This window comes from Bombus impatiens, unplaced genomic scaffold, assembly GCF_000188095.3.
Source record: "Bombus impatiens unplaced genomic scaffold, BIMP_2.2 scf_2136, whole genome shotgun sequence".
NCBI lineage: Eukaryota > Metazoa > Arthropoda > Insecta > Hymenoptera > Apidae > Bombus > Bombus impatiens.
The window spans coordinates 439,322-462,504 of record NT_178555.1 but is presented as its reverse complement, the minus strand read 5'-3'; the positions used below and the strand labels follow the sequence as shown (position 1 = coordinate 462,504).

The following is a 23,183-nucleotide window of genomic DNA, read 5'->3' as shown; positions in this document are numbered from 1 at the left end:
CGCTTTGTCTAGTCGATCTGTAATCGTTATCTGATCGATGAAAAACGGCGTGCGATTTGTTTCACGCGATATTGGTCGATACCGAAGTACACGCGAATGCAAAACCGGTAGTGGTTGTTCCAAGAATGTACACTTCTCTACATTCCTTACCAACCTTCTCTGTCGTTCTTTACTCGCTCTTCAATTTACGACGAAAGAACGAGATCAAGCGACGATCGTCTGATCGCTATTTCCTTCTACCAACTAACAACAATCGCTACACTCGTTGAAGCGTTCGTGCGCGTGTAACCAGCGATCGAGGAGTACTTTCTATTTCTTGTCTCCCCCGTGTTCGATGCGATATGAGGAATTGCCGTCGTGTTGATCACCGTCGCACTTAACCTGGTACAACTCGAGGAGCAACGCGTTGGACAGTTGGCTCGCTCGCTGCGAAAAAGCCACCAAGAGGATACGACGATCTCTTTCACGGCCCATTGACTGTGGCGTTTGCGGGTAACGCGTGTCCCGTGACCAGACTGCTCTCCGTCGGCTTGCCGATACGGAGTATCGACTGAAGGGAGGCAACCTCGGAGGCGAGACGGTCCAGCCTCGATTTCACTTCCCTCTCGCTCTCAGGAACGGTAGACACGCTGGGGCCGGTCCATTCGGCGCCCAAGGAAATGCCCGAGTCACGCTCGTCGCTTGAACCTTCGTTGTCCCATGGTGGTGACGCTCTGGGTCCCGGTTCTTGTTTGATACCCTGAAGCGCGAGTAACGCGCTGGCCGCGTCCTTGTCGCCGATACGCGACTTGTGCCTCAGCTTGTGAGGTAGACTGTTGTTAGCTGCTGGATTCTGCGAGCTGACCACCAATTGCGGACCTTCGTCTCCGCTGCCGGATGATAATTCAAACGGCGATTGAGCGCGTCGACCACGAGATAGGTTTAGAGCGCTGGTCGTGTCGAGGTGCATCGCCGGATGAGGATAAGGATATTGAAAACTTTCCGTCTCAGGGTACGAGGTCGTTTCGGGAACGTACAGCTGCGCGGGTGACCTGGGCGATCGTGCACCGCTGACTGGTTGATGGATCACCGAAGTATGCACAGGACTTGGTGTTCTTGCGTAGAGGAGAGCCGCCGAGGCTGGCAGTTTCGCCCTTTTGACGATGGGCGGGTCAGCGGGTAGAGCCGCGAGCACGTGTTCCGTGCTGATCACAGACTCACCGCATATACCGAACTTATCCCTGATCGCCTCGAGTTGCGCCTTCAGGATGTGGTTTTCCTTGCTCAGCTCCATGACTCGTTGCTCGAGTACCATGTCGTTGAAACGCCTTTTCTCTCGGGACCGTTTGGCTGCCTCGTTGTTGCGTCTCCTGCGGTCCCAGTAGCTGTCGTCCTTCTTGTTGTCCGGAATGAACTCCCGTTGCTTGCGCTGGGAAAATAGCTCTTTTCTGATGTCGAAGTTCGGAGGGAAATTTTCTGGGTGTGTCACCTGTTGGGCGTCGTGGTGATGGTGCGGCGGCTGCTGCTGCTGCGTCTGTTGCTGCTGCGGCTGATGATGGTGATGATGTTGCGGAGGTTGCTGCTGCTGCGGCGGCGGTGGCTGGTGCTGCGGTTGATGCTGATGTTGCTGTTGCTGTTGCAGAGTCAATGGAGCACCATGGTGTGCCGGATGCGTCAACGGAGGCAACGGTCCATGGGCATCGTGTCCACCATGAATACCGTGACCGGCGTGCGCCATTGTGTGGGTGGCCGGCATATTGCTGTTCAAACACGCGGTCTCACCATTGATAGGCGATCCACTCTGGCGGGCGACAATTTCTGCCACCATAATTTGTCTTCTTAGTACATCTGCGAAGGAAAAACAAGTTGCGAATTAGATAAGACAGGTCGGGATAGAGACGATGCGTTTGCAACAATACGAATAAAGTTTGGCGTCGAACGCGTGCGAACTAATCCGGCAGAATTAATAAGATCGTATATTACGTCGGTGGTTAAAGTGTCAGACAGCAAGGAGAACGATTCCCGAGTCAACACACGGGACGAGTTTATTAACGGCGGTGATGTAGCGCTGCGTGCCAAACGATCGCGATGACGAAAAGCGCAGCTTAGTGACAAGGCAACCTAGTCACGTAAGATACAAATAGATCAGAATGCGAGTATATTTACATTTAACAATTGTTTGTTTGTCGTGATTCAGCGTTTCTCGTATTCGACGCTCGTCACTCGTAAATACTAGAAAAATAGTAAATACGTCGTAACAGTGTTATTCGAACGCGATGTTCGCCTCTTTCGGACGCAAGGTCCTTCCAGCTTTTCAGTGAAACGTTTATTAATCCAAAGTGACGCAAATCCGTGGTGTAGCGAACGCATTTGCGATCCTAGCCACGTACGAAATGTTGTAGTCCTTGTGCGGTACTGTCACGCAACAGTCGAGTGACGGACATTACGAAAGAAGGTCGCGCGATACGGAATCAGGAAGAAGAAAAACAATGTCGAGAGATTTCTACAGATAGCCGACCTCCTATGCCGTCACTTTTTGTCGTGATCGTTCATTACACACGGTGTTTCAGATTACGATCCATACCGGTCGTACGCGGCCTGCCTTTCCGGATTCGAATCGCAGAGACTTCAATTCGATCGACCGCGATTCGCGATGTGATTCAATGTGATCATTCCTTTCCCGTGACATAGCGCGTAATAATTGTAACAGACTGCATGTTAGAATTGTAATCAAACTGCTGGTTAATTCGATGACGCACACTTATGAAAATCGATCGTCACATTTGAAACAACTGGAAACAGCGCTTCGATGATAATTGCAATTTCTTGGAACGATTGTTCATTCATCTAGCTAATCACCTGCATCACGCGCCTGGGGAACGAACGTAACTTATCCTTATTTAGTCTAATTAGTGTAGCGAACAATTTGAATAAAGCATAATTAACTCGAAACTTTACCGTAATACCGTACTGTTGACAAAGTTAACCTAATACAAAACAAATGTGTTATACATATGTATACTGCAGCTCGTTACAGTATTTCTTATCTACGAAAGCAAATACTAGAGAAAAATTCCGGAGGTGAGAGAACGGTTGCCAAGTAGCATAGTCACGCGCCGTTAAGTGTACGTTTAAGGTGCATACTCTGTATACATCAAGAAACCATTTGTATTCCGTGAGCGTGCATCGAAGATCATTGCCTTAACGCCGTGTTTGTACGGTGAGCGCGTTAAATCGTTTGTATAGCGATTCCCGATGCCAGCAGCGTGCAGCAGATACGCCGCTTATTTTGGGCCCTCGAGGACGATCGTTCTGTTGAGCAGGCGTGGGTGTGGCGACAGCAGATCATGCTCAACAACAGGGAGAGTATCTCCTCTCGTAAAGTTCCGTGACCGTTATACGGGAGAGTACGGAGCGGACAAAGGTGAAGAATTCCGAGAGATCGAGGGACGTGCACGTACTGCCAACAATACCGGTCCGGGCAACGCCGAGCACAAGTCGCAAAATAGCCTTGGGTAAGGTCGGGCTATTCCCCAAGGTCGAAGATGTCAACGAACCCGCCACCGTTGCCAGTCGACCAATAGAAATTTGTCGCCCCTTTTTCGAAATTAGTTTTCAACTATTAAAACGAAACGATCGCGTTTGTCGGTGCATAGTAATTCGATTTTAGTCAAACGATTTGTTATTTCGAGCACGTAATGTGGAATCGGTATTTGTATTTTCATTTTATTCATACATGTTATTTCTTATTTTAATGGCACGCTTGAATTTTCTAGGCCCGAAAGAAATTCGAATGTAATTTATCTTTAATCGTTTCTAAGATATGGTATGTAGGAAAATATTTGACGCGACGATACGCGAGTCCCCTTCGGTCGCACCATTGTCGCGACGAATGGCGAAGTTCGCGCAGTGTTTACGATATTAGAACGCTCGAGATGTAACGATGACATACGCTTGAGCTTCGCCCCGGGCATGCGGCACAATTATGTAAGTGCTCGCGCGATCATTTCCGCAGATCGGTCATCATGTGCTCGAGTATTACGCCACCGATTCTCATAACGTGTTAATTGGACGCGATAAATGTCGGAAAATGATAACATTTGATTTAATAACTTGGTGTAATCTATCGGGAGGAAAATAAAACTGTCTTCCGCGATAATGCATGACCTACGAACAGCGATCTAGTCTATTCAATTATCGAACTTTTATAGCCACCTATTTATACAATGACCTACATACAACTCGGAGCAATTAAAAATAATTTGTTTTTGGGATGATCGAACGTTATTTTCGTGTCGTGTCTATCGTTGGAAAACGTGTGAGTATTAATTCGAGTGATAGTTATGTAAGGAAGCACGTGTGGCTGTGCGATACTTGCCACGTGCCATCGGCCGTTTACGGGTTGCATCGTGGAAATACTTATTTACCCAACCTTCGGTATTTATACTACGAAAACGATGTTTGGCTTTTACAACTACGTAAATAGGCGCTTGCGTGCTTTAGTTAAACGGAAATACGTCTCCTTCCTTGAACGATTATGTCTTACGAGAACACGCATCAATGTCATTCCATGAGAAAATAAGGTTACATTTTATTTCCCGTACGAATTACGTTTTGAATATTTACATTCCATTCCAATATAAGTTTAAACATTTGTGTTTGGAATTAACGAATTAGTTTATTTCCAAAAGAAACAAACGACTTGAAATCTCCCGCTCAAAGCGTTCCATGTAACGCGCAGCTACGTCAGCGCACGTATCTTTCGATAATCGAAATTTCAAGATCGGGATACGCGGGCAAATTTCGATAATCGAAGATGCGTCATTTCTAACATTGAGCGTACCATAGTGACTTTCCGATAAAAAGATTCGAAGAAAGACATTCTGTACTCGAATAATTGTTCGAGACGTTTATATTTCGTGTACGGGAAACGCCTCGAGTGAAATTTAATTTATGGTGTGTGTGTTTATTGTGTGGAGAAGGAATAAACCAGCATACACTTCCTCTGGCACTGTCTTCTGTCAAGCATGGCTATAAATAGGTAGGTATCATCGTGCTTTTTTCAATTATTCACGTTTCCACCGTTTTTTAAGCTTTCTTACATCTTTCCATCCACCTAGACTAGAAGAATTTAATCAACTAGAAGAATTTCTTTCCTTTATACTTCATGTCTTAACACGTAATGCGATTATTAAAAGCGCCATAGCTCTCGCGAAACAATTTAAGGAAAACGGGAGATCTCTTTAGCCATTTTCTGAAAATGCTCATTGGTCATTGTATCGGTTTATACATATTTATTCTCTCGCGTAATTAATCTTTTAAGGGGCTTTTATTAATACTCCGTATTGGTTTAACCCTAATGGGAAACAGAATACGCGTCTCGAGTAGATTAGGGTAACGAACTCTTGATGCAACGGGAAGAAGCGAGATGGCATGTTCGTGCGCTTAGAAAAGAGTAAGAGGAACCGAAACGGTAAGCTTGTGAATTAACTGTTGAAGCACGCGGCAGAGGGTTACGTAAGGGTCTCGTTGCATCGTGTACGCGTGCGTTTCCTCTATCCACGTGCTATACGCGCTTGTTAGAAGTGAATGTCAGCCGCTTATATCGTGGAAGCCCCTCACTATCCCGGTAAATATGTCAACGTATACGTGGATCTCTTCTAATCACGTACTTCTGGCCGAGAAACGTGCCTTCATGACCTCGCACAGACGCAATTTTACAATCTGTCATGCGTCCTTCCATCTATCGATTATGTATCTTCTGCCAAGTTACCTCCGTGCAGACTGCGTCACGGTTAGTTAGAGACTGCTCCACTCGACGCTTCTGGGAAACAGACGACCAATATCGACGTTTCATCATGCAGGAAATTACAATTTTTGCGTTACCATGTGTGCACGATCTTTCATCGTTCCTCGCTAGAAGGCAGTGACAAGGATTTAAAAGGAAGACGCGTAGAGACCTCGATACGCTATAGCGGTCGCGTATAAGTCGGTCGTCTATGGTTCGCGCGTATCACGTTACATTTTCACATCGGCAACTTTGTAGTTCAACTTCGTTCCACTTAAACCTGCCGTTCTCAGAATTCTTATTTATGCCTATGTAATGATTTTCTTATTATTGTCGGAGTTCTTGTTACTGAATGCTCCTCCGCAGTATAATTCCCTGAATGTTAATATCTTCCAAAAACTCAATTTTCTCGTTAATTCAGATACTATTAATCTCGTATTCAGATACTGATAATAAGTAGATATTATTCGTAGAAACAAGGAACAGGAAATGATCCCCGAAAAATTAGTAATCGTTTATTCGACCACAGATTAGATAATTAGACTTGAGTAGAGAATATGCATTCTTTTAGAAACCCTGACGATCGACTCGTAACATAGAATAGTATAGCTGCTAGAAAATGCTCCGTGCTATATACTCAAATCGATTATTTCTAATAAGAATATTCAAAAGTACGATATTCTTATCAAGTTCGTCAGATCTGTCGCTTGATTTTCATTCACAATTAATGGAATCAATATACGAATATAACTATAAGTAAGGGGATTCAAAACGACAGGGTATCTAGTTGGGTAAGTGGGCATTTAATTTTCGTTGCAACGCCAAGAGGTGTATAACCGAGACACGAAGCCCGCTCGAAATTGAGCAATCACCTGGAATTTCACTCGCGAAGTTACGTATACGCGAGCTCGCGTGACTCACATCGTCGCAGCTAGTTCTATCGATTCGACGATTTTTGTTAGAATAGAAAACATCGCCCACATAAAATTTCTGTCGTGACGAAATGCACGTAGACGCGGTGCACGCCAACTTAAGTATTCTTCCTACCGATATACGTACAATTTCCTGAAGCGATTACAAATAGCTTCCATCGAATCACCGAATTTCCCGTCTACGTAACACGAGTCCACGGAACGCGTTATTTCGGTGTTTCGAAACCGAGTTCACGTGCACTTCCGTCTCGTGTATCTTTTTAATTTCGCTCGATTCCGCCGCATGACCGACCCACTATGTTCTGTAACGAAAGTCTCACCATATAAGTCATTTACAGTCTCACCAAAGTGAAACACTGTAAATTGGTACTTAATTTTGATTCATTACAGGCGAGGAAAGAAATTTCTTCTCCGTTTGGATTAGCAGTAATCGACTATCTCTGCTTTGCCTCTGGATATATACATACTTCGAGGAACCGAGTCACTCGGCTCGGATATACGACACGTTCTCGGTGAGTCATATTTAGCCATTACATGTTTCTTTATGTGTATATTAGCGTGCACTAACGGGAGCCCGAGGAGCTGGCGTACGCGTGACGTGACGCGGTCCTGTGTATGGAAATACAAGCGAACGCGCACGCACGTGCGCGCACATACCAGGAACGTAGCACAGAGGGACGAGGTTGTCGCCCCTTTCTCGTGAAACTGGAAAATTTATCGGGAGTAACGAACACGCGCGGCACGCTGCCCGCCCTAAAACTTTACGGCCCCTCGTAAACGCTGGCGAACGATTCGTTAGAGCTAGAGCTAGAGGATAATAGAGGGAGAGACTTGTGTTCCGAACGTGAAATTATTGAACGGCCGTAGAACCGCGATTGGGATAATTTTGCAACGTTAACGATCGCGGGAACACAATTTCCCTCGAAACGAACGATAAAAATGGGAAAAGTCGCGCCCAATACTGGGTGCACGGTAATTATAAACGCGAGAAGGCGAACGTAGCGAACCTCGTACATATTCGGTTGCGCAAACGTCTTATAACGCTATGGTCGTATCGATGGATGCTAGGATTGTGTGGGTAGCTTTCGTTCTATGTTCGGGGTCAATATTTCTCCATGGAGATAATAATAGCGAACCCTTGGCGCGCGTTACGCACACACGAAATAATTACGTAGTATTGGGCAAGCGTTGGAATTGATCCGACCGGCGTGAGTCGCGTTGAACGTTATTGCCCCTTCCCGCAGCCCACGTTTCCCAGTAATCACGTTTCCTCAGAACAGTAGTAACGTTTCCGTGACGCTCCAGAACGACAAAATTGTTCCGTTATAGACAATGCGGACGTGCCTTTCGCGTGTATCAAATGTCCCAATAATCTATCGTATACAGTACAGCCACGAACATGCGATACGACTCGAACTATCGTAACGAAAAAATTCTCGAGTCTATTCGAGCGACGCACAATCCAGGCTACGCAGCGCAACTAACGAACCACGCGACATAAGCGATGCACACGTGTTGCGCGTGTTGCGCGAGTCACGTTTCACCTTCTGCTTAATAGTATTGGTGAACACGCGTGAATCACTCGCGTGCTGCACAGCAAAAATTACACGCTGAATTCACGGCTCGATTCTTGAATTATGAATCGTAATTGGATCGATCTGCGTATGTCACGTGCATCGATCGACTCGTACCGGTCTGTTGCGCGATGCGACACTAGCTCAGTAACTAGTGACGCAATTTAAACGAACACACTACGTGGACAAGTATACATGTACGTACGGACAAACACTGATGCACGTACGACTCGTATACGCGCGTTTTTTTACGAGGAAATGTTACGAACGAGGGAAAGGGTTTCCGTTATGAATTCGATTTGATCTGAAAAGTAATTCGACTCGATGGAAAATTCATAAATATCGTACAACGCGCGCTGTTTGCCGCCACGCTATTAATAACTCGCAATGACTTGGTCAACCGGCCGCGGTTGCGATGAATGATCTTACGACGCAGTTGTATAATTTCCTGTTTACCTTTTTCTTGATTTGCGGATATTTTATTTTTGATCGATGAACATAAAATGGATATATAAGACAGCGCGTCGAGTTTTACCAGTTATTCAGGATTATCGAGTTCCACACTCGGTACTATTCGACCGCTGCGTTGATAACGCTATAAATAGAGAGGAATAGAGCGCGGTTGGGAAGATAATATCGTTAAGTGTTTTATCAATTAGTTGTTTGCATTCTTCTACGAGGAAAACACGAGAACGATCTTGTCCGGTACGTTCTCGTCGATTTCGGAACAAAATTCTCGTGGAATGGATACAGGCGACTTATCTGGCCTATACCTTCTGGTAACAACTGAGAAGCCGGTTACTCTGCAATCACGAGTATCTGACTAATTCTTCTGAAGCGGAGGAAAAATTATGCGTGTCGGAGACACGGGTTTCGCCGTCACGCGTATCTACACGTGTAGAATCGTCACAGTAGTTGCGCAATGGTCCCAAGCGGCGCACGTGGTCGTCGAACATCAGCTTCGTTTTCGAGCAAATATAAGCTGTCGATGGCTTGCTTCTTCGCATATGAGAAAATTCGATTCCACTCTTCTCGATGGAAATATTTCTGGCCATTCTTCCAGTTTCTCATTGTCTTCGCCGGATATACGTATTCATCGAGTTCGTTGCTTTTCTGGTTCGCTTCGTTGGTTGCGTAGCGCGGAAATCTTCTTCTCGTTGACAGAGGAAAACATAAGAGGAAGGAACTGATCCAATTTAATCTCGTTTTAATGGCGCTAGTATACTCGGTTTCGTTAATAATCTCGTATATACAGTCAAATTGTAAATTGCGAATGACGAGGGACGAATCCGTTGACCCGATGCCAACTAGCAATGCTATTTGTTTTTCTTCTGACACCAGCTTTTCAGGGAACGCGGCGTACGACTGCCATGAACGGACATGAACGATCGTCCTGGCTCTTCGTAGAAATTTATTCGTACGATATTTCACGAACGCATCGTACGGTGGATCTAACGCGAAAATATGATTCGGCATTGATCCGGCATCATTGATCGAGCCGATGATCGATAACGCAAAAGTTACGATTATACAATCGATCGCGCAAGGGAAAATTCAAACTCGAATTTACATTTCGAAAGTTTTTGTTTCTCCGAGATTTACGTAGAGATGTGCGAAACACGGCTATCGTTCTTCGAGGAACCTCGAGGCACGCATTGTTCCCGCGTGACCGCGTCCTTTTCTTCTGGTTGCTCCAAATCGTCTCGACTCGGCCACATGACGCACAGTTACGTAACGGCCAACCAAAGCACGTTGTTTTCCGTACCGCAGTGGCGATGCGCGTAATATACCGACTATAACACGCCCTCTTTGCTAACCATCCTTTTCACTTTTCTTCGTTCGTAAATTCTCTATCCGTTTGGATTTTCAAGTTCCCTCGGTAGCCCGCCACAACCTTGTTCCTCGCTCTTTTATCAACATCTTAAGGACACGACCATTATCTGTCCCATTACCCTGAAACTGGACACGCTGGTTATCAAATTCCTCGTGTTCAACGACGTGTCGACCGCCGCGTTTCTCGTATGTCGTTCCTTCCACCGCTCTTTTTACCGAGAGGAGTCTCTCTAACGTAATGATAACGTAATAGATATAGTCGATTTACTGTTGTAGACACGTTCCGTACCACGTACCACGTACCCACGGCATCGTTACGTAATATTTGAGCGTAGGTCTGTTTCAAATCCCTTCATTCAATCGGTCTCGCTTATCGACCAAGAATCTGCTGGAATAGATAACACCGGAAGTCTCCGGACGATAGTATAAAGGCGCTAGTAGAGCAACTAGAAGTTGCTCTCGGGATACTTATGTCATCGATTAGCATATGCTATACGGTTGTCGTTATTCGCTTGAAAACGATGGTCGAGCGATATCGTCGAAGGTTGCAAGAAATTTCTTTTCGCGAGACATTTTTAGCTGTTAAAAAGGTCGTATAGGTCCGCGGTATTTAAATAAGAAACACAGAGGGGAACAACGATACGGAGGAGAAGAGCGAGCGTTCCAAAAATGCGGGGATAGAAACGCGCGCGGGCCTGAAATAGTTCTCGGAGTACGTCGAACTTTAAGTACAGTACATAAAGGCACGTGCACAATGCTAGCCACTCGATACGGCTCGGCTGTGCGTGTTACGATTGCGGTCAGCGCTCACGTAACAGCCGACCGTTGATACCGTTATCGGACCGACACAGGCATTTCGAACCGGTCTCCGATTTCGTTTCCCGCTTATTATGCAATTGGTCCGCGATAACGCGACCGCCAACTGAAAAACGAAAAAAGGCAACTCGCGACACGCGTTGGCACTCTTTTTCCCCTCTCCTTGCTCTTTCTTCTGTCTTTTGCTCCTTCGTGTTTTCATCATTGTTCACGCCCCGATACGTTACTCCGCGTATCCTGTTCGATTTTCGAGCACTTCGTTAGGTACAGTTAAACGAAACGGTTACACAAAACCGCGCGTCTCGCGCGTAACACATTTCGGGAAAAAATTGCAGATGCTACGTATGCGTAATCCTGTAATCTAAAGACGAATAGTAGGTTAGGAATACGCAACGTGATTTTACAGAAGTCTGAGAAATTATACGATAATTAGATAAACGAGCAACGAACTGAAAGTTAGCGCGCAGACGTTGATCGATTCGATAAGTCAACTCATTTATTTCTGAATAGAGTTTGCTTCGAATTTATTAAATAATCATGCAGCGGAAATCGGGCTTCCTTATTCGTGAAATTATATTCACTGGATGAAATCATCCAATTGTCCTATTATTTCCTAGACGTTCTATGTGTACAATCGATCTAACGCGTATTATTTCACTGTTGATTCAACTTTACTTTTGACGATACGCTTAATCTTCCGTCTCACAATTGCGGCTATTTTCGTCAGTGATAATTCCGTGGCCCTTTTCAAGCACGCACGACGATAATTTCCTTCGTTATCAGGACGCGTACAAACAATAGGGAAATCAGTGATGTCGATAAAAACAAGCGCGACGACAGAGAGACAAAGTACAAAGAGTAATCACGCCATGTCATTGTATCGTAATTATTTGGCTTATCTGAATTTTTGCACGTTCCACGTGAGCATCGTCGGTTGATCGCGTTTCTCGTCCGGCGACACGTGACCTGAGGTAACGTGTTGCCCGTCCGCGAATACGTTTTCCCTACCGAACGGCGCGTGCGGTTACGTAACGAACACGTGGAACGGATACCAATGACGAATAGACGACGTTCGTTAGTATACGTTGCGTGTACTAAGTTGCTTGGATCATCGACGATGTATTTTATGGATGCATCCCGATCAAACTGGACGGGAAAGCACGCGATAGGAGAGCGGCCGAGTGGGCGTTTCGACTGATAAACAATGCGAGACCGGCTTAAGAAATAACACGCGGTGTGTGATGCAACTGGCCGCGGTGCATAGTATAAATGCTCGCGCAATTCGCGCGCGCCGGTTCTAGCCTAGTGCACGGCTTCTCTCTCTATCGTTGCTGTTCTCTCTACGTTTGTGCTCTCCCGCCACGTGACTCCTACACGTGCACGCCGTGTTATGCTAGACCATTCACCTTCGTTGCATAACAGAAACGCGAAAAGGTCATCGGGAACAACGGAGCCTGATATTTCCTAATATGATTGATAAATCGCGAGCTCGATCACGCCAATCGGTCAATTAGGCTCGATCACAAGCATCTCGACGATCTTGCTGTTCCTTTTTAGAAATCGGCGAACGCGTTCCCGACGATTCATAATTACGCGAAACGTATAGTATCTACGAACGTGATATAGCGAGGTCGTAGAATCAGTGGCCGAAGTAGGCAGCCTAAAAAAAGTATATAGCGAGTTGAAGATGTTCGGAAGATCGATTCTAAACATCGAAATAAAAACGAAAATTGATATGTAAAAACGTCCGTCGGCGCTTATTACTTTGAGTTACAAGAAATTCAATTTTGCGTGTCGATCGACGCCGGTCCTCGATGACTTAATTTACAACTTCTTTCTATTTCGGTCCCGTATTATAGATTTTACGAGCGAACCAAGGAAAGCGTACAGAAACGAAATGATCATTATCTGCTCGTTTAATCCGATGTAAAACTCAGAAACAGTTATCACAGTGCACGTTATGAAAATTTCTTTCGAACTCGATGTGATCGATGAACGTCCGATGACGCAATGCACAATCCGCAATATCCGAGACGGCCGCTACTTAGCACACGCACGCACGAGCACAAGAGTACAGATGTAATATATCAAACTCTACACGTATCTACACCAAAGAAACCGTATCGAGAAGGAGATACATACATACTTCTTGACGATTCGTAGCCGGCTATGCATACTGTGGTACTGCGTCCGCGCACCTCTATGCACGCGAATATAATACCTCCGCGCCATGCATTTCCGTGAACGGTAGATACCGCTAATCCGGATTGATGTGACACCAAACAATCTAGATCGACCGTTTCAGATAATGAACCATACACAATGAGAATCCGCTAAGTCCCTGCTGACTGACTTTGTCGATATCATTCGATATTTCACCATTGCGATATGCTTTGGATATTTGATGCAGCACAAAGCACAACCTTGGACGACGAATCGCGAATCCACGTATACTTACGAATGATAATTAGCCCTGGATACCGCTCGATTGCGTCACCTTGCAACGTGATTCGCGATAAATGAATTCGAAGGATCGAAACAATAGCGGATAGATAAATTATTAATAAATAAGTTTGCCGATGATGATAGGATTATTTATAACGCAAGTGTGTGTAATAAGGTGTAACGTACACCTTCGAGTATTTTTAATTTCTAATGGATAATCGTGCAATCGATCGGTTGCAACAAAAGTTGCAGTTTAAACATATGTTCGCGCATTAGAAATCAAATATACGTTGTAATTTCTATTCTGGGATAATCTCTACTTATCAATACCTTCGCGATAACATTGACAATCTGCATTGTTGATATTCGCCGATAACGGTGCAGCGTCAAATTTCCAATCCTTTTAGCTGTATGATCTACGGAATAACTTGGACGACCTTCAAACAGGAAAATTTCGACGACTTTCGGACTTTCGTTGCTTTATCGCTAGTCACTTTTAGTTACCACTGCCATCCCTTGCCCGCGATGTTCGTGACCGTTTTCAAATTGCTCGCGTTTGACCAAGCAGAAATCAGCCAGCGTATCTTGGTATCTTGGTACATACACGTGCGTGCCCTTCGCTTCAAGTCCACGAAGCTCGTTGCCTTGTTGCACACACGCTTTACGCTACGACGAGGTTGAGAGTTTTGCAAATTAGGCCGTGGCCCACTTCGCCTGCGATAGTGAGAAGGTGGCGGCGCGGCGGTAGTAGCGAGAGAAGAGTAGTGGGATCGATCGAGGATGGGGGGATATACAGAGCGCAAAACACGATCGAGAATGGGGGCTGGTTGAACAGTTCCCGTTTCGAACGACGATCCTGATCGGTCGAATGCTCTCCGAAGCGACAACGACCCCTTTGGAAATTGCTAGAAATCTACAAAACTATTCCAACTTTGTTCGTTCGTTTCAACTCTCCCACATTTTCCTGAATTATTTCTCTTTTTTTAATCGGTTCGGCTAGTAGCAATATCCGTTTTTTCAATTCCACGCTACAGAGTTAGAATATCTTCACGGCGAATACGTGCCGTCGAAAATTCGTTTGGGAAACCAGCGACAATACCGTCCGGTTGTACGTTATATTCTCCGTGTTGAGGAGAGATAAGGATCAAAGTCCTCCTCGCTTCGTCACGAATGACGCAACGACCGCTGCCGCGTTGCTCACGCGTTGCACGAGACTTTCGTAAGCGCAGCCTTTCCTCGCTTCACTCGCCGCTCGTTGCCTCGTCCATCGAAACGTCCTAGTCCGTCACGATGCTCGATCGTAAAATAATTCCATGCTCCCTTGTCCTTCGTTTCAAAAGAACCATGCAACGCTTTTCTTCTATTTTCTTATTCGCGTTGAATACAACGATCAATGTTCAAGGAGCGAGGTAATGATTCAGGCGTTGATAACGCGATAAGATACGCGAAGCTGATTGGAACGAAAACAATGAGTGCACGAGTTTATTGCGCCCGCGAATTGCAGTCAGACGTTGCGTCAACCGAATTACTTTTGAAGGTCAGAGTCTCCGAGCATTCAGGGTCGTTTGGCAAATATCACAGGCTCGGATCGATAATCGTGATTCTCGATCGATTCGACGAGCGAGTAGGTTTTGCCGCTTCCATCGATTCGAAAAACACCCGCTTGTCACGTACGCGTCGAAAGTTCACTTTCGATATAGCAGAAATAACGAGGATTTATCATTGATAATTATTCGCAGGGCAATTCTGTTTCTCGAAATTGGGAATCGGTTGCACTCGATCGAAGCACGTATTCGCGATAGTTATTTCCAACGGGTTTAGTACAAAGTCCTGGCGCGTGACAAGTTGCCAGCAGATAACGTTCTATTCTACAAATTATTACAAGGCCGCCTCGAGCGTAATCATAAGTATTCGTTTCCGTTTCGGGAAAAACAACGGATTCGTGATGTCGATTTGATCTGATCGCACCTGTGTTCTTTGGAAGCGTCGTTGTCGAACGAAACGGGGATAAGGACGCGCGATCGGACAGGAAAAATCGGTGTAAAGTTTGTAACATATGTCGTTTGGAGTACTCACCAATTTTGAAAGATTCTGACGAGCACGATCGAACGACAGTACAGCGATCCACTTTGCCTCCTCTAGATCAATGAAAACAGACGGTGCGCTGCACTCGTCGATTGATAAACGGTCGAACGTGTAAAGTTTATCCGCGAAACACCGAGATAGTCACTGGCTGAGCGTAAAGTATCCCGTTCGTCGAACCAACGTAACGAGAATCACCGTCATAATAACGTCTGCTATCGCGGCTTGCGATCGAACCGTTTTCCCTCTTCCACGGGTAAATCCAAGCGAATCCCTCGAGAGTGGACGGTAATCGTGTCGTATATTTATATCACACAAAACGGAGATGCAGAGTACTAAAAAATACGGAGAGAACCAAAATGTGTTCGTAGCGTGTCTACGATGTGGCAAAATCCAGTATATCGTTTAATTTCCTTCTCTTTCGCCGATGGAAAGGAGAAACAAAGGCACACGTCGAGAAACTAACGAGAGCACTGATCGTGTTTTCGCGTGAAAGCGTGAATGTACGTAAATCTCGGACAAAGAACGCGAAACCAACGGACCGATCTTGCTTAGCGGTGAACACGATGAACTTGAACTGTTGGCGAGCAGGTGACAAGGAGCTACGTGTTAGTGTCAGCCCCTTGCTAATCGTCCAATTACTTGGGACGAGATAGCACAATACGTCTTGCGCGCAGAAACACACGTCCGATCGCTACAGTGTCGGCCTGCAAACTGACTACACGCTGCGTGAGACTCGCGACTCGCGACTGCCGTCTTGGCCCCAATGTCGTCTGGCTTCGAGTTTGATGCGAGAAGGCTGACGCGGTCACGTGTGTCGGTGTGTACGTGATCGTGTCTACCGGCGTTGCGCTTCGATCGTGGTAGTGACGAGGTTTTTGGTGGGGAGGAGCACAGGTCCACCCGCCGGGGGAAGTTTATGCCTGGTTTATGCTCGGTTTATGTGCACTCCCCACTACCGGCCGGTCCGCACACAGTGCCAGGCGGTTCTGCGTCAGAGTGCCGCGACCATTCCCCTCCGCGCCGTGTCGTGCTCACCCCCACTCGCTGCGCTGGTTAGGTGCACCGCGTCAGATCTTTTGGCCGCGTCGGCACCGAGACCACGCAGCGTTTGCCGTACGACGTACGCGCGATTAGATTGCGTCGCGCGGCGACACTGAACGCTTCGCGAGCGATGCTCCATCCTGAACGTCGTAATACGTCTTCGCTTCTTTCGATTCTCTTTTTACTTGCCAATTACTTCTTACGAAATATTTGAAAGTTCAGAGTACATATCCACGTAACGTAGGGTTCGATGTTATAGCTTCATTCGTTGTTCCATTCTTGCCGTAAAAACACGACCGTTTCTTTCTATTTCGCTTGGAACAAGTTTGGAGCAGTCTTGGAACCTCGCGATGTTAGACAAGAAAAAGTTTGTTTCGATAGGATTACGAGATACGATAGATAGAGCGGATTAGAGCGTGGTTTCGACCCACGAAAAACAAAGAGTTAGACCGGGCCGGGCCGGGCCGAGTCGAGCGAGCGCCACTTGGACGAGTCTGTTGCAAGGACCCTCCACCTCTTGCTCCACCTCCGTCCTCTATAAACCGAATGCCAGACAACGAGGGCATCAGCCCCCATGAATCACCGCCGGTCACCTTCACTTTTTATGCAAGTTTGTTCTCACCCGGCCTCGCCGGTTGAACGAATCCTCGTGCCTCTTGACGCAGGATCGATACGGAAATTTGCGTTGCAACGTAATCACGGTTTCAGGCTCGTTTGTCTGGAAATTAAGCGAGACGAAGACGGTAAATATTGATCTCGCTCTCGTTTCATCTATCTTTACATCGTTCGAAATATTCTTTTTCTATAACTCGTCATCTTGTGGGGTATATGTATATATATACACATATTTTTAATATTATTGTATGCGTTATATCGCCACGAAACAGGCATGCACAGGCGATAAATCACGCGGTATATGTTGATCGCGTCGCTTTTCTGCCGCGATTCGACAGTCCGATTTGCATAGATCGCTTATATGCATAATGATCGTGCGAGCGCGCGCTTATGGCGGGCGAATTTGGAATTTCAAGGACACGTCGGGACGTGCACTGCCTCGATATCTGGCGCGCGTGCTCCTCGCCGCTGCAGTTTCCTCTGTACACTGCAACGCGCGGTTTTTCTCACCGCGCGAATCGGTGGCGCCGATAAAAATAAAAACTCTTCGCCGCTGCCGATCGATTGGGTCGATGCCAGTTGCGAAAGTATCGAGTCCTCAACGATTCGACCGGAATCTCGTTAAATAACAAAGAAGAAAAGAACGCCGCGCGTAGGATCGACCGTTTTCTCGTAAATTGCGTCGATGCATCGGTCACGCGTATCAAACCGTTCCCTAAATACCGTATTTATTACTATTGTGCGACTGCGTATTAAGTTTATGGCTGCGGAGCACCTCTTCTTACTCTTACTGTGCGCAATAACTATTTCTAAACGAGATCCTCTTCGTCTTTGGGAACGTAGTTGCCTTGGTTAGCGACACGTGCGCTCGTCTATCATCGAAAGTGGATAAAGTTCAGGGTAAATCGTTTATTTAAGTTCGTCTTATAGGGTGGATAAATTCAATGCGACTCTGTTGTTAAATTCGCAATTCGAAACGTTCGGTTCGAACGCATAGAGGCATTCTTTTCGTGAATTACGCAATGTTTGTACGACTCGTAGAATTTCGTTCGGTCTCCCGATTGTTGTCGGAATTTCTAAATCATTCGAGTGGGCGAACTTCCAGTTATTTTCAGCCGCGCATCTACGCTATTTATGCTTCTTTGCATTATTCAGGGTAATCTTCTGCAAGCCCGTTGCGCCTTCCGGAAATAGGTAACGTCGGGGGGTTGCGATCTAAATATATTCTCGAGTACACGGTACGGAGTAACCACGAAGGGTTGAAAATTCAGGGTTAAAATTCAGGGTTGAAACCTAAAAATACCTAAAAAATAATCCGGCATTTTCAATCGCTCACAGGGGGCGTAATTAAAAGGATCGATGCAATTCTACCACCGATTGAGCCGTGTTCGTTATTAAAGAACATCGATACCGTCGATCGTTAAAGTTTTTACAGAGATTACTGAACTGCTATAATTCCACGGTATATTAATATATTTCTACGCTAATGGGATGAAAGGCAATTAATTAAGCAACGTATCGCGAGATCGTCTCCTAGTATATTGTATCGAGCTCGTTTCTCTCGACTTTCATCAGCGGCGTAATCCGCGACGTTTATTTTGCATCGATCGTCGAGGCGGTTTTACGCGTGGAAAGAAGCCCGTTATAATTAATCCTGCTCCTTTCTCTACTCTCCCCTCTGTCAGCATCGTGTGCTCAAAGGGGACAATCGCTTAGACGAAACAATGGCGATCCACGTTTGAAGCTGCACACTGAAAATTTCCGCGTCGTTCTTGGTTCGTTCTCAGGAAATCGGTTCTCGTCGGAAGGTCCATTTGCCGTCCGTCGCTGGTTCAAAATGCGGCAGTGGGATTTTAAAAAGAAAGTCTAACAGCCGGCTCGGCCAGTCACCTCGTTTATCGCAGCCTGTAACGCGCAAGGCCGCGGAGGGACCTCGACATCTCGATTAAATCGAGCTTTCTTCGACGTTTCGAAATCCTGGTGCACGACCGGTTTACCGCGCGACTCTTGCGTCGCCACGGTCGAATGCCGAGTCTTTCGATCGGCTACCAAACAACGCGAATCGCTGAGAAAATTGGCGATTCGAGTCTAGACGATAGTATCGCGAATCATCTCATGTCATGTTATTTATTTATTTGTCTAGTAACCTGTTAACCGAGGAAGACGAATTAATTTTCTTTGTAATTTCTTTCTTATGGACTCCCACTCTTTTCCACTTTTTTATGTATAGAAAAAGAATAGAAAATAAAGATGAGGAAAGGAGATTCAAGCACCGGTTTTATTTTATAAATGAAGAGTAAAGTCGAAAGTACTACAGTTTTCTATGGTAGAAAACGAAATAGGAAAGAGGAATAAAATAGAGGAGAAGAGAAAAGAAGAGCGAGCACCGCACTTGTCTTATAATAGTTATATTAATAGAGCTAAATGAATAATATGATTACAATGATTGCAGTAGCTTACCGTTGAAAGTGCGGTTTCATGTAAGAGTTGAGGTCGAGATTTCGAAAGACCTTGTAGGTCTATAAAAAAGTCTTCGTTTCCGCTGATGTAGTAATTTATGTTTGCACTTTCAGCACAGTCTGCTGATATTTTCCTCGCTTCAGAAATTTTAACCAATTTGATTAGAGTTATTTAGGTAGAAAGGGAACAATCGTAGGATACGTTATTCGTTGATTTCATTAAAGATGAAAGTTGAGGTTTATCGAACAGATATATTTCTGAAACTGGCGAGCATGCGAAACAAACAAAGTGATTCATAATTCCGTGTAACATGAACGTCGGTTATCTTGTTTTACGAGTTGCAACGAATTAAAGAAAGCGGTCGATGCATTATGCATCACGCTCGCGCGCGTCGCTGTACCGCGAGTGTATCCAGCCATTTCGCCACTTTATCTCTTGAGATAGGAGTAACAGCCATCGATCAATTGCGGAATAGTTGATACCTTGATTTCTCGATGGTAAACATCGGATTAGGTTATGCTTTAATGGCGCGTCTTGTTGCGATTCGCTTCTAACTCTTCAAACTTGATCTTCGCTTAATAACAACCATCGAAAATTCTAGCTCGACCGGACACGTTGATTAAGCGAATCGGGTTTCTATGTGGTTGAATCCGAACGTGGGAAATCGGCTGGTCCCAACACTTGGCGTCGGTCTCGATTCGCTTCGGTTCAGTTGTGGAATGATTAATAAATGATAATTGGACCGATCGTTTCTGCACTCGGCCGCTTTCGTAATATATTCGCGATCGTTCGCGTTATGGAAATACGTCGGCGAAACGCCGCGTATTATCTAAGAATATTTTCATCCGACCGATGCTCGATCGCGTGGCCGTTAAATGCAACAACGCTCCTAAGAGAGAGTGGATATTTTGAATAAACAGCGCCGGTAACAGCAGCTCGTTTAACAATAATTCCCCCGTGTTGACGTGCTCTCTCCCTCCCTGATTTTTTCCTTCTTTCTCCGTGGCTGTGCGGCGCGGGTAGACATTAAGGAGAAAGTGTAACTGTTCAAGTAATAGTGACGATGCAGGTGTAATCCGGATTGCGCGTGCGAATGTTTTAGATAGCGTGTCTGCATTTCAATTCCGCGCGTATACGGCCGCCTTCGAAACTCTGATGCCGGATACACGCACGCGCGACACCTTGTGTTCGAGGCTAATTAAATCGTCGCATCGTCAAATAGAAATTTTTCAAGTGTATGCACATCATATAGTATATGGGCGCGCGTGCTTTCTTCAAACAGATGACAGATACCGGAGAGAAATTGGTCGTGATTCTTTCTTTTTCCATTTCGACGTTTAAAGATAAAATTAGATATTTCATCACTCTTTCTAGATAATGGGAAGAATAATAAAAATCTGGAAAGATAACGAAAGATAATAGGAAGAGACAAGAAAGAGATCGTCGGAGGTCAGTCATTTAGCTACGAGGGGGAAAGTCGCTCGAGAGATAATCCTCCAATTATTCGCATTCTCTATAGCGAAAAATAATACTTACGGCGCATAATGTTCGCGTTAGTCTTTGTGAGCCGTAACTAATAGGCGAACGATTGGCACAACGGGTGATTAGCGACATTTGCGTCACCCTGTGAATCAGCCACGTCAGATTATTAATAGCAAGCAGCTCTAACGCTATTCGTGCTAACGTGGTGTTACGAATTGTAGATAACGTAACATTTGCGTCGGTGAAAATTTGACGCGTTATCGTTGATAACGTTGCATCACTCGTAACGTTGTCGAGATATTCCATCGTATAGAAACATGCAGTTACTACGCGTGCGACGTGATTTAGAATTTGCTAGTGTGATTCGTTACGAGAGCATCTTACCGAACGTTCTGCAATGCGAACAATCCCGGGAAAGTTGAACTCTGTTTCGAACGAGAAGTCAATCGCATACCTATCTAATTCGACTCTCCAACAAATTTCATTAGTGCCGTTTATTAGCGACGCTGTGTTAATTAATTGGCTTTGTGTGGCACCATTGTTATCGAATTAAATTACAACGCTGTCGACAGCGTGCAACCGAAGCGCGTATAATAGAGTGTCGTCGTTTTAATAGAAATCGAGAAGTATCGTTAATTAACTTTACTACGGCCTTCGAATTGCTAATTCAACGGAAAGACAGACTTTTAACGTTTTAAGATCGTTAGCATATTTTTGAATTCAATTCAATTCAAACGAAAAATTTTCCAACGATATGAAAGTACGATTCGCAAAATGGGCCAAAGAACGCAGCAGCGTTAGGTAGACGTTCGTGATTAAAGAGAAAAGTGAAAAAATGAAGGTTCTACGAAGAAAATTATCGAATATAGCCATTCTTTTTTTTCCTCTTATGATTTTTATTTTTATGGAAAAAATCGAAGTTTGCGAAGCTTAGGAGTACTATCAGTGCATTCTTCCAAGCTTTTAAAATAAACTCCGCGTTATTAATAACTGCCGTAGTTAATATAAGTACGTTTATCGCGGAGAAACACCGTTGCACGGAATTAGTAATCTAATTGCCAATGGATCGGATCGATAAACCGAACGTGCCAAATACAGATACACCGCGCACCTCTAATTCACCTCTCTCTTATCTGCTGCTTATTACTAGCCCGGGGTTTCGAAATCGAACAGAGGACACAATCTATTATTCGATATATCGAACATTAGAGGAACTATGCAGAGGTAGTGAGATCCTCCGGCGAGTTCACCGACCCCTGTATTTCAAATCTCAAAGACGAAAACGGTGCTGACGTTCGCCTGTAGTTCCGTTCACAGCAGTCGTGATTTTCATCTATACCGGGTACTTCGAAAGTAAGAATTCTATTTCTTTATCGACGGTGACGATGTTTCATACGACGGTTTGGTAAAAACGGGAGAATGGTTAGTTTAAAAGCCGAGTTTAGAATTTACTTCAAGAAAGTTTCTCGTAGTCTCGTAAAAATTGTCACGATGGAGAACGTTAATAGAGCATACAAGAAAATCCTGCGTGTTAATTCTTTTAAACCTGATCGAGCAGCGATCGAGTTGACATCATATGGGACGTAATGCAAGCGTTAATCGCTAGTTACGTTCTATGATCGTGAAGCGACTCGTTCATTTATCATTTCTCACATTATGTATCCCTAATGTGCATCCCATATGCGCATATAAATCACAAGCGTTCGTGATTTTTACCATCTATAATCGAATAAATAACTCTTAAAATTAACGTCGAAATAAAATAATTGATAAAATGAAATAGATAAGAGTGAAACAACATTATAGTAACGATTTTATCGAGTCTTCCAATTACAAAATCTTCAGGTATGAAACAGTAAGTTATTGCATAAAATCGTGATTTCCCCTAATATTTTCAATCAGATTGAAAGATTTATCGTTTGTGTACGTTTCTTTTTGGCCACCCTGTATAAAGGACGGGAGCCTACTTGGCTCGCGGACGGTACTTTCATCGACCAAGTGAAAGCAATATGAAAGTGCTTGATTGCAAAGTAGAAAGGTGAAATGCACGATAAAAAGACGAAGCCGTTACGTGCGTGTGTGCCGGCCGACCCATTTGAAGAGTGTTGCTCGTGAAAGAAAGAAAGAAAGAAA

General features: G+C 45.0%; 2 protein-coding genes across 5 annotated transcripts in view; one reads left to right on the top strand and one right to left on the bottom strand.

Annotated features, from left to right (window-relative positions):
• Positions 1-168: 168 nt before the first annotated feature.
• Positions 169-16,243, bottom strand: LOC100740440 (actin cytoskeleton-regulatory complex protein PAN1). 4 transcript variants are annotated; one of them, XM_003494310.4, is made up of 3 exons: positions 15,444-16,243; positions 1,469-1,827; positions 169-1,408 (listed from the first exon to the last, which is right to left on the bottom strand). In XM_003494310.4, exons 2-3 carry the CDS (start codon positions 1,805-1,807, stop codon positions 464-466), a joined length of 1,284 nt encoding a protein of 427 aa, XP_003494358.1. In that variant the 5' UTR covers positions 1,808-1,827; positions 15,444-16,243; the 3' UTR covers positions 169-463. The 4 variants fall into 4 exon arrangements, with proteins under 4 accessions (XP_003494358.1, XP_012248430.1, XP_012248432.1 ...); XM_012393007.3 differs by having other exon boundaries at positions 169-1,827; XM_012393009.3 differs by lacking the exon at positions 15,444-16,243 and adding an exon at positions 13,069-13,113 and having other exon boundaries at positions 169-1,827.
• The window catches only part of LOC105681799 (caveolin-3-like), a 172,968-nt gene continuing 154,403 nt past the window's right edge, over positions 4,619-23,183 (top strand). The window contains exon 1 of the mRNA XM_024371849.2: positions 4,619-5,020. The gene's annotated coding sequence lies outside the window, so the exon portion shown is untranslated. The remainder of the gene's footprint in view (positions 5,021-23,183) is intronic.

Excerpts from the sequence above, each read along its gene's own strand:
- LOC100740440 (XM_012393007.3), bottom strand. The coding sequence starts at position 1,807 with ATGGTGGCAGAAATTGTCGCCCGCCAGAGTGGATCGCCTATCAATGGT.